Raw genomic sequence first — 12,361 nt, 5'->3', positions numbered from 1 at the left:
TCAACTGACAATTCGTTTACACGGCTTTCTTAACGAAAATAGTGGTTATTAGTATAAATAAAACTTGAACATAATTAAATAAAAAGGAGGGCTACTAGCCGCCTTATCGCTTTCGAGCGATCTCTTCCAGGGAACCTGTGAAACTGTGCGGAAAAAATATAAATTCCGAATAGGTCAATTATCACAAATTATTTGCTTTATTAAATGACAACACAAAAAACGATTTCTTATGACATATTTTTTTTATATAACAGGAGACAAATGGGCAGGAGGCTCACCTGATGTTAAGCGATACCGCCGTCCATGGGCACTCACATTGCCCGTACGATCGCAAGTGCGTTGCTGGCACTTTAAGAATTGGTAATTGTTGACTTATGTTGGTCAAAGAGCGCAGAATTATTAGTATACGTACCACTTTATTCCATATCTGCGACGCCAACTCTAGGTAATTGAAATACTAAGAAACATCTTTGAAAGTTGAATGAAAACAGTTTTATCGATATATTATGTTTGTATAAAGTTGGCATTTTCATAAATAACCTAACAACTAATTTGAATACAAGGTCGTTTGAGCGCAAAATAATAATACATGTTCTTGCAAACCCCTAGATGGGACAGAGAGCGTCCACCGTGAGTCTTCATCGCGATCAGTCTTGAGCCTCGTATTTCACCTCACTCCAAGTTTTACCGGCTCTCTTTGCAGCATATTGTAGATGTACGACGCCAGGTTTGCTTGGGCTACGCTTTCCTTGCGGGTCCAATCAAGCACCTAGTTAATTGTATAAAATAAGGTTTGACACTTAATTGATGGAAGCCACGATGTAAATTTAATAAAAGTTATATTACTTCATGTACTACTTAATATTCATGCGCTTGATTTGCATTGTAATCGATATTAGTAAACAAATGCATCTGCTAAATGTCTTAGAATTACGTGAATAATCTTCAGTTTAACATTATTAGTTGTAAAACAAGTCAAAATTTTAATAATAGTAGAAAAAATCTATCACACATTTGACTAGTTTGGCTATAAATACTTTTACATAAAAACTTTTGGTTTTTTCATTCTTTTTAATTATTTTAAATTTGGAACACGTATATTATGTGTTCCGTTTGACGTCCCAGGACCATTATGAGAGTACATCGTTTCCGTATCCGCCGCCAGCGCCCAACGTTTGAAACTGGAACTAACTTTTTACCGCGCTAAAGCAAGCCGCCAGAATTATTGTTCATTGTTGCGTCGTTTTTCGTCTAACACAGTCGCAAGTGCAAACTTAAACGAAGCAGTAAATTAAAAGTATATCGACCTAAAATTTATTTTCAAGTGGAAATAATTATTACATAAATTGGTGAACTCCGTGTTCACGTTATATGTACAAAATGCCTAATAATAGTGCACACTTGTTAAGTGAACAGTCAAAAAAGGTTTTGTTGCAAAAGGAAAGTGTAAAAATTGCTGAAAATGTGTTGGCCACGCGGTCAAACATTTTTTTTATACAGGTATACAATACATACATTGTACAGGGGGCAAACGGGCAGGAGGCTCACCTGATGTTAAGTGATACCGCCACCCAAGTATTGGTCGTTGCTGACGCAAGACCTACATTTGGTTTCGTACTTACAAAGCATATATCTATAGGGTTGGTACTCTTAACTAGTGCGTTACCGGCCTTATAATAATTGGTAAACCTCAAAAACCGATACAACTCAAAACAAGGACAAAAAAGTCAACTTCGATGATCATGAAAAAGGCAAAGGCAAATATAACAGAGCTAATAAATACAAGCACAAGTGACTCGATGGGCATTTACGGCGGTTGTTTAAGAAACTATCACAAAAATTGAGCGAAATTAAAATTTCCTCTCATTCTAAAAATAATAACCTCCGCTCAAATACCTTTCAATCGAAAAGTGCCATTAAAAGCATTAAATTGCAAACGCCTGTTTCAACTTCGATGTCATGGAAATCCATACCATGATTCGAGACCAGCAACTCGAGCCAGCGCCGCTGACTCCGTCGTTCATATCTTCACTTTTTATAATAACAAAGAACAACTATAAATCAAGTCTTTTCAGTTCATGAAACCAGACCCTTTTCATCATCAACACCAAATGCCAAATTTCCTATAAAAAAGCGATTCGACGGTGAAGCTGGATCTCAGCCAAGCCTTTTATCATGTATCGATTTCCCTCGAACATAGTTGGTTTCTGCATATCAGTTACGAGGGAAGGCTCTTTCAAATAACCTGTCTACCTGTTGACCATAGCTCCGATTTTTTTTGCGTCGGTGACAAATTTTACAGCCGAGCTATTACCTCGTCAGGTCTTACGAGTGATCGTTTTCTTGGTCGATTACTTACTGGTCCACCAGGACAGAACAATTCTTAACTCCCAGGTTCTCATAGCCATGATCTTTTTGAAGAACCTGGGCTGGACCATAAATCTAGAGAAGTCGATATGACCTCTAACGAGGTTAATCGATTCGAACGATCGATTCGAACAACACATAGTGTGTTCCACGTGATACCGAGACGCTCATGTCGTGGCAAGTTACTAACGCTAATTCGAACGCTTGCTTTCATGACGCCTTCAGCGGATGCTGGCGTTACTATCTAGCGAGGATATTTTCACCGCCAGCGCTATTATCTCGAGTGCTGCACCAGGTCAATTTATCCCAAGGGAAGTTCATAATAATAGCACCCAGGTGGAGAAAGCCTTTTTGGCCGAGCACTGGCACCCTCACTATCAATACGGAATCTAAACAAAACCCTGATGTATAACGTAACGGGTCAAGCTCCTCCTCAAGTGCAGAAATTACAGTTGGAAGCGTGGCTGATTTTGGCTGGGATTCTTTAACAGACTACTGGACACGAGGCGAACCTCGCCTTGGAGAGTTTCAACAAGGAAAACATGCTCCTATTTGGTATAAATGGGTTAATTGGTGTCAACAAAATAATAAAGACTGTCGATTCCCGGCTCCTCCTGATGTAGATACTTAGCAAAACTATTGTTGTTGACATTCGAAAATAATTGAAAAATTTATTTTCGTTTCTTGGCAAACGTGGGTAGAGTGTAAAAAACTTTCCATCTTGTTCTCTGTACATCAATATTTCTTCAACCTATAATGAACGTGTCAGTCTTCTTCGCTTTTGTCGGCGACGACGGCGAAGTAGAAGCAATAATAGTGTTTCTTCATCGGAAGCCATTTTGCAACTGGCTCCCTGTCTATATTAGTTGCGTAGCACGCACCAACTGCAAGCGTAAAACCCCATCGACGGCTGCCGCCGAAACGTTGACGCCTGCCGTCGACGCTTGCAGTTGGCGCGTGCCGTTCGTCTGAATGAGCCCTAAGGGATGCGAGGATTGTTATAAATTATTTGAAACCCTAAAACTAAATGAGCAAAATTTATTTCATATCTCGAAACGCACATCCACAATAATTTTATTGGCTTCTGAGCGCAGAGTTCATGATTTGATTCTCTTCAATTGCTACCTCAGCATTTTATTGATAACGGTTATTCCATCATTTTGCATCCGGTTTTTGGTTCTAAATTGATACAGGAACGTATAGACAATCAAATTGGACGTTTTTATCTTGCCTGATATGCATCGTAATCCCTTATTTTATCTTAGGACACTCATATCTGTCTCTAATAATAGATGAGGCTCCTTGACAAATTTGTTTATTTGAACCAAAGATCCTGTACAGCTACGCCCACAATTATGGGGGGCTAGGTCAAGAAATCCATTTTGGAATCGGGTATCGAAACATCGCCTGGTAGTTGTAGATGTTGCTTCGCTAATTGTTTTAGAAATATATCCCATAAATGAAATTTTTGCTAAAGCAAATTGGCGTCATGAAAGTAAATTTAAGAAATATAATGGTCGAAATCAAAATAATAGTAGTCAGGATGCTGAAAAGACTCAATCAGAAATGTCTTTCTGAGTACTTTAGGCCGCTTAATGATTGGCCAAGCTTCTACTTCATTATAAACAATAAAAAAATTATGTTATGTTTATTAAATGATACTAAAGCTTAGGCTTTAATTAACTTGTATTGTTTATTTCATCATGATTTTACGGGAAATAAATAATTCAAATCACATTGTTGCGTTTCTAGTTATTATTTAATATTACAAGCCACCAGAAGATAACAAACACGTCTCTCATAATGGACCTCGAAGCCAGCCAAGCTATTGCCAGAAATAGCCTCAGCAACATTTGAAGACGACACCACAATATTAGCAGGACCCTTAGGAGGAATAACGACCCAAGACTTGCATCAGAGGACTTACAGAAGGGCCTTGACAAAGTTAACGAATGGCTGCAAAAATGGAAAATAAAAGCTAGAGGAGACTGCCCACCTATAAAGTTGCACCTATGTCTAAAAAAGCTACAGTCAACCTATACTGGATACTAGGAAGGAACTCGAGACTTTTTCTAGAAAAAAAACTCCATACCTATATAAAGTCTAAAGCCAATTTGGCCGTATGGCCTCCAACTGTGGCGCAAGTGACACCAACATGAATATACTCCAGCGACAACAGAACAAGATCCTAAGAGCAATATCAAAAGCACCAACTACGAAGTTCAAGAACACCTTAAAATGAGAACTATGAAAGAGGAAATCTGGAGATTGGCAGCTAAATACAAAGAGCGACGAACCTGTCACCCGAACAAACGTGCTCGCTAACGTCACCATATTCTAGAGCTAGAAGATTGGCAGTAGCTCTAGGCAGAATATGAGTAGATGCTTTCAATGGGAAGCCACTCTACGTGACAGCACCACAGAACATATTCCTTCATATCCTTAGGGCTGATTGCAAATACCCGCAGACAAGGTTTTTTGGGGCCACTTTAGGAGTTTGACTCCATCTAAACACAAATTTGCACAACTTCGGCCTATATGGAACCTTTGCACAACTTCGGCCTATATGGCAGTCACGGATGTTGACGCGTCGAATCAAGGTCAAAATATTCGGATCCAACGTCAAATCTGTGCTGCTCTATGGGTGTGAAACGTGGAAGGTCACCAAACACATCTCGCACCGACTTCAAGTCTTCGTTAACCGCTGTCTTCGCCGTATTCTGAACATCTACTGGCCTGAAAAGATCTCTAACGAGCAACTTTGGGAGCGCTGTCGAGAAACCCCGATCAGCCACCAGATCAAGCGACGCAAATGGAATTGGATAGGCCATACACTCCGAAGGGATCTCAATCATATTCCCAAGCAGGCGCTTGATTGGAATCCGCAAGGAAAGCGGAAACGTGGCCGTCCCAAACAAACCTGGCGCCGAACAGTTGCGGACGAGGCAAAGAGAGCCGGAAAAACTTGGAGCGAGGTGAAACACGAGGCTCAAGACCGAACGCAATGGAGACTCACTGTGGACGCCCTCTGCCTCACCTAGGGGTTATAGGACATTAAGTCAAGTAAGTCAAACACAAATTTACTAATACAATTTTTAACCCATAAAAGTGTATTTTCTTTCCAAGAAGTCTTCCAAATTTAAAAATTAGAATATATGTTACCGTTTTGTTATGTGTTTCCACTAATTAAAAGTAAAACGAAGATATACGAAAATTGATTAGATGACATTTTCAATTTAATACTCGTAATAAAGTAAATAGTATCAAAAAGCATCTATACCCAAAAGCATTAAAATGGGTTTCATTTTACCGAAAAGAAATGTCATTGTACCAATAATATTATATGCACTTATGTAAATGTGTTTGATAACTAGGGTTGGCACATATAAGTTGAAAGTAATTTTTTTAAACAATTATTGTACAGTGGAATTGGAACCTACAGGTTTTACATGGAAGACACGACCGACAATTATTTAAAACGACAGCTTCCTTGGAAAAGATCCCACTAAAATGGTGTTCATAGACTGCGATGCCTTTTATGACCGTTCTGTAGGCTTGTTTTATCCCATAAAAGTGTTTAAAAACATTGAAGTGACTAAAATGACCACGTTAAACTTTTCTATAAGATAAAATAACCAAATATTGTAAAAGATAAAAGCATAGATGTAAGCCAAATTATCTAAATCTGTATTTAGAATACAAAGATCAAAAAGTAACGTGAGAATCCTCCTCCTAAATATTTTTTTCTATTTACGGCTTTTTTAAGACCAAATGTTATGAAGAAGTTCTAGACAGTTCTAGAAAATCATCGGAACTCTCCCCACCAAACTTATCTATCTCTACCCAATCAGACGAAACACTAACTCAGTGAGCACTAGATTTTTGTGCATAATTGTAATTTGGGTCGATTGTGACAACCCTAATGAAGTCCTTGGCCAAGACCTCTACACTAAGTTACATCTGATATTATTACACATTTTAATCGGTAATTTATAAGCTAATGAAACGAATGAATCGCTTCTAATACAAATAACATTTTTTAAGTACTTCAGACAACATACTATTTATATGAATAGGTATTTTCAGATGAATTAGGTAAGTTGATACTACAAATGATTTTATCTCTAGATGATCACTGGAATTTGGAAACCCCCAGTTGTAGAGCTCTGCCTAATTAGTCATGATTGGCTTGTCGATTTCTCTATAACTATATGTATGAGCAAAAAACATCATTCTATTTTCTCTTATAGAAATATCGTCACTACCAATATCAACGCTTATTCAATAAAAATTTAATTAATGTAGATAAATATATCTAGTTTGGTTAAAGTTTTCAATTTTTATTTGAAAAAAAAGTCACAAACTTTGAATAAGATTAAAGGTTTAGTTATTAAAATTAAGACTAACAATTACATTAAAATAAAATTAATAACTGTTAATGATAAAAATTAACATTGGTAAGATTTTTGTGAGTCTGATAAATTTTAATTTAGTACGGAAAAAATTCTACCCGCGATTGCAGTTAAAAGCCAACTAAAGCTTCTAGCGAAATGGAATTCTCGGGGACAAAAATTAAATAAAACGGGGTTTCCCCGGGCATAGATAGTCTTGCCTCGTTTGCAACGAACTAGATCAAATAAGATGCGAATAAATACATTACTTTTTTTAAGCGCGAAATATGAAAAGTATCGTTTTATGTGCAATTAAAATAAAGCCAATACCGGTATGGGATGCATGTCTATTATATTTTAATGGGTTTTAAAAAAAAAAATTTCTAATTAAGTACATAACTTTTTTTTAATAATCGAATATGTACTTTGGTGTGGCTCTGTACTAACCCTTAGGCATTTAGAGTCCAGTCTCTAAAGTTATTAAATAAATATGAAATCATAGTGGAATCAATAATCTTAACCCCCCTTTTCGTTATTTAATCGTCACAAAGGACACATACGCTTTTGGCAAGTATTAATTGCGCAAATATAAAAACCCATTATTGCGCAGCTGGGGATTGAGAGTGACACGCTACAATTTTACAAAATAAAAATAGAAACAATCTTTAATGTTGCAGGTATACAAATATATTTCGGATGATAACAGAATGAGAAGAAAAACCCATAACTATAAAAATATATTTAAAATTCAATATAACAAATGTATAAATCTCATTATCAAATAAACCTTGACCAGTAAAATATTCACAATAAATTCAAAATTTTATAAACCCTAGGCACTGTCAGTTAACTGGTAACACTATCCAACTGAATACCAAACACCGAATATCTAAAATCTAAGTTAAATTTGTCCAAATACTGAATACATAGACAATTTGAACAATATCTACTATTGCAAGACTACAAATTACTTCTTGTACTATGTAAGCCTGCTTCTTTGTACATTTTCTTCCAAAATTCTATTCTTTTTTGATCCACATATCTTCCAAGTGCCATGTTTTTATCAATATTAAGAAATTCTTTATCTTTTATGGTGTATGGCTGCCAATTTATTGCACTGTTTGATACTGGGTTCCTGAAAATTAAAGTTTATTTTGCATTTGTCATTGTTCATTAAATGTCTTTATGGAATCAACACCTGGGACTGAACTGTATGTAAACAGTGTCTAAATATGACTAGTTATTATTATTTATTCGGGAATCAAATCCTGAACCTTTTATTTGATATTGGGTTATATGATAGGTCTTATTTATTTAAGCTCTCATTACAAATAGTTATTGGGGGAAAAAATACAAAGTTAATGTACAATAACCATTCACACAATCTAGGATTACAACAAGTATAAGATAATTTTAAAAAGAAAATATACACATTATTTATCAACGATAATAATTAAATATTCAAACACTAAGTCACACTGACGAACTAAAGAACTCAAGAGTATTACATTCTTACCCATTCTTAGCAAAGTCTGTCCAAAGTTTAGTTACATTATTGATAATACTTCTCAAATTTTCATTTTCCTCATAATAATCTCTATTCATTGCACAACAGAATATATAGAACAATTCATCAACATGAGCTGCTCCCTTAATGTCACTGGCTCCCATCAAATTTTTAAAAAAGTTTAAATCTGTATCATAGTTAAAGCTATACATATATACTGGTAGAGTATTCCTAGCATAAAGCTCAATAAAATAATGTATTGGGTATGTAAAATATAAGTCTGATTGTAAGTCGCAGATTTTCTCAGTGTCTTCCAATGTTATATCATGACCGCCAAAGTAGAATTCTTTTATTCTCTGTCCCATTTCTTTTAATTTATCCTCATTCACTACATTATATATTTCTCTTGGTACAAAGGAGGATGGATTTTTGTTCCTATATTCAATTTTTTTAGATTCAGTTGATATTAATATTAATCCTTCTTTTGAGTTATACCCAATCATTAATGGCACATTCACAGAATCACAATTAAGAAATGCCTGTTCTGGATGTTCTGGTAAAAAAACTTCATTATGGTCATATTTATTTTCAATACTGGGGCAAAAATGCATGGGAAGTCCTCTATGTCTTTCATCTGCAGTTACTGTTTTAAAGGTTTTACCAACCAAGTCAGTCGCTGGTACACTTTGCAAGAATGTAAGAGCCTCGATAGGATCTTTGGTCTCATTCCCTAATAATTTACACAATCTAAAAGCCCTATTCTTACCATCAACACCCAGTCCCCAATTTGCTGTACATACACCACTTTGGGCAATCACTTTATGAAATAATTTCCTGGACATAGGTGATATCATGTGGTATGTAACAGATGCTGCACCGGCACTCTCACCAAAAATTGTAACATTATTAGAATCACCACCAAAATTATTAATATTTTCTTGGATCCAACGCAGTGCTAAAACCTGGTCTTTCATACCAGCATTTCCTGGCACCTCAGGTATTTCTAAGTTTAGGAATCCAAACACTTCCAATCTATAGTTTATAGTAACTAATACAACATTGTGCTGTAAAAGAAATTCAGGGCCATACAAATCAGTATTGCCTGAACCAGACATAAAGCCTCCACCATGGATAAAAACCATTACAGGGCCTTTAGTACCTGTTTCTATAGACTTTGTGTAAACATTAAGATATAAGCAGTCTTCACTTCCTTCTTTAACTTGGCGTGTTTGAGCATCAAATTGTGGAGAGATCGGACCATGTTTTAAAGCATCATACACACCTTCCCATGATTTAGCAGGTAATGGAGCCTGAAATATAAATAAACTCATATACTAGCATCCTATTAACACAAAATTTCATAATGTTAATTAATAGTTATAAAATATATAAGTATAAAATCTTTAGTTTTACACATATAAAGTATTTTTAAACTTTACAAAGAATACAAACAATATAAAACCAATACATAAATAGCAGATTGTTCTGTTTACATTCAACAAAACATCTATCTTGAGATAATAATAGTAAAAATTACCTTAAATCTCAATTTCCCTACTGGTGGTTGTGCATATGGTATTCCTTTGAAGCTGTAATATTCTGTGCCATCAAATAGCTTTTTAATACATCCTCTAAGTTCACCATTTTTAGTATTTACTAATGGATCCTACAACAATAAAAAAAACAGTAAAAATTACAATGTATTATATTAAAACTAAAAAATATCAATACTAGCCCTCTTACCATTATGTTAGTTTTTAAAGAAAATCTTGTAATGCAGGACCTTTGGACTTTGGTCGATTGAAATAATATGTTTTTCACATATAAACTCATTACATAGAATTAGTATGACAATTCAGTTCAAAGTTTACTCATAGCTGCACGCAACACACCTTAAAATATTTTCAATAATGTATTATCGTGATCCTTATATTTTTAGGAGATAAAGGGACCTATACTAGGTATGATATTACATTTACGCTACGACCATTTTAGCATCTTTTGTAAGCCCATTTGTCTAATATTTGTTTTGAAATATACTGGATCGGAAGATTTTAAATTTCATTTCAACCTATCACCTACTTATACTAATAAAATAACAAGTACCGAAGTAAACTTTATGGGCATTTCGAAATTCAAATGGTCTGAGGCAATTGTTATTTGACTGTTGAATTTAGCTGTCATTGTCAAAGCTTACGTCGTTTGACGTTTTCGACACAAATGTGAAAATAAAAAGACACAATCTTCGTGAATCATGAATAATAAAACGATATTTTAAGACTTTGTGATCTAGTATTAATTGAATTTAAGTATATGTAGATTGTAAATAACATTTTAATAAATTATTGTTAATTAAAAGGGGTAAAATTATCAAACAATTATAAACTTTAAGTTTAATATTCTGTGTATTACGCGGGAACTTTTCGCGGGAGATTTGATTGTAAAATGAAACGGAATAGTTTTAGCATGCAGTATTATTTCATAACTTCAACCATTTTGAAAAAAAAATATTATCTTCAAAATACAAATTATTTACAATACTTTAATTACTTCTAAATATAATTATGTTTCGCAGGAATATTTTTAGTCTCGGAGTAGTTAATATATCGAAATCTTACTTAGGTCTACAACTAATGCATTTGAAAAAAAATATTTTGGAAATACACATTAAGCATTTGGGCATATTTTGGCAATAGGAATTTTAATTTAATATCTTTTAGCAAAATGTTCATAGAGTTTTGTTAATAAAACTTAAAGTTCTAAATCATACAAAATTAAACAACACCTAGGTAATTTTTAATCAACTGGGTGTGAGGGGGAGGACAATATTGTCTGCAAAGAAAAATAATTGATCGATCCAGAGAAAAGGTTGTGTTTATGTATGAAGTATGTGTTAATAATTATTTCTATTGGTAATATATTTATGTCTATTAATTCAGTTATATTTAATATTGTGTTTGTAAAAAATAAAGCGTTCTTCGTTCTTGAAATCGTAGGCGTAAAGTTCAAACAAAAAAATTCACCCAATGAAAGTATTGGATTTATTCTACCTGTGTCCTTATCAGTCCTGCCACTTCAAACAAACTATGTAAATAAGGATTAGTTATATTATCAATTTTATTGTAAGCTAGAATTATTTTCGAACGACCAGAAACGCGATAACTGAACAAAATTGAACATTTGTGCAAATAAATGCGAATATTATTTATATATTCTAATTGTTTATTTTGCAAATATTTACTGAAGATTTCGCACGTGTTATATGACATATTTTTGTATTGTTTTATATGAAAACGTGTACCTAGTGTGCGCGTACGTACATCGCGTGTGATAGATACCTACCTACTATAAAACGCAGCAATATGATAAAAAAATATATAGTTATACAAGTTAATAAGCTAGGTACACTTTAAAATCTTATTTTTTACTAAAAAAAACTCGTAGTTAAAGTGTTTTTTTTTTAATTCTTTAAAATATATTTTTGCCAAAAGCAAACATAGCCATATACCTAAATGTAAAGAGTATGTGTTAACTAAAAATAAATAATTGCCGCTATTTATTGATCCATCATTAAAAAATTCCAATATCAGCTTCATTAGACAAAATCAACCATAAAATAAAACACATTGAACAAATCAAAGTACTTATTAATATAGATTATTATAGATATTGCAAAAATTAATATGTTATTATCATAACACGTGAGATACTGAAATAGTTTCTCACGATATAACAATGACCATTACAATAATTTATTGATTGAGCTACTGTTTGCTGTAGCCTTTATTAAATGAATGACAACTGACACCTGTCATTTTCATAGTGATGTGTACAGATTAAACAGATAAAGGTGCAATATGTGCAGCCATGCGTGTTAGGTGCATCGGGTTAAGTTGGTTATACTCAAGTTTTATAATGAGCTTAATAATAAATAATAAAAGAATTAAAGCGTTACAGCCAGAAAGCATAATGAATGGATCTTTGCTATCTAGTAAATAAATGATTATTGCTATTATAATAGTTTTGTTTCTATTTAGTTTTTATGGAAAAATAATGCAGGCAATAATATTTTAACGATATGGTGGCTGGAATCCCT

The 12,361-nt window shown here is 34.0% G+C and overlaps 1 protein-coding gene across 2 annotated transcripts; it reads right to left on the bottom strand.

The window, feature by feature from the left end:
* Positions 1-7,482: 7,482 nt before the first annotated feature.
* On the bottom strand, positions 7,483-10,399 carry LOC123712006 (esterase B1-like). Of its 2 annotated transcripts, XM_045664908.1 has the most exons (5): positions 10,239-10,398; positions 10,009-10,157; positions 9,803-9,931; positions 8,275-9,575; positions 7,483-7,893 (listed from the first exon to the last, which is right to left on the bottom strand). In XM_045664908.1, the coding sequence occupies exons 2-5, from the start codon at positions 10,096-10,098 to the stop codon at positions 7,719-7,721; spliced, it is 1,695 nt and encodes a 564-aa protein (XP_045520864.1). In that variant the 5' UTR covers positions 10,099-10,157; positions 10,239-10,398; the 3' UTR covers positions 7,483-7,718. The 2 variants fall into 2 exon arrangements, with proteins under 2 accessions (XP_045520864.1, XP_045520863.1); XM_045664907.1 differs by having other exon boundaries at positions 10,009-10,399.
* Positions 10,400-12,361: the final 1,962 nt, after the last annotated feature.

Source organism: Pieris brassicae, chromosome 7 (genome assembly GCF_905147105.1).
Source record: "Pieris brassicae chromosome 7, ilPieBrab1.1, whole genome shotgun sequence".
NCBI classification, from domain to species: domain Eukaryota; kingdom Metazoa; phylum Arthropoda; class Insecta; order Lepidoptera; family Pieridae; genus Pieris; species Pieris brassicae.
Note: the sequence above shows the minus strand (reverse complement) of the source record. Positions and strands in the feature narration are given on the sequence as shown.

Excerpts from the sequence above, each read along its gene's own strand:
- LOC123712006 (XM_045664907.1), bottom strand. The coding sequence starts at position 10,098 with ATGAGTTTATATGTGAAAAACATATTATTTCAATCGACCAAAGTCCAA. Across the intron at positions 9,576-9,802 it reads TAGGGAAATTGAGATTTAAG|GCTCCATTACCTGCTAAATC; the intron begins GTAATTTTTACT and ends TTTATATTTCAG. Across the intron at positions 7,894-8,274 it reads ACAGACTTTGCTAAGAATGG|GAACCCAGTATCAAACAGTG; the intron begins GTAAGAATGTAA and ends TTTAATTTTCAG.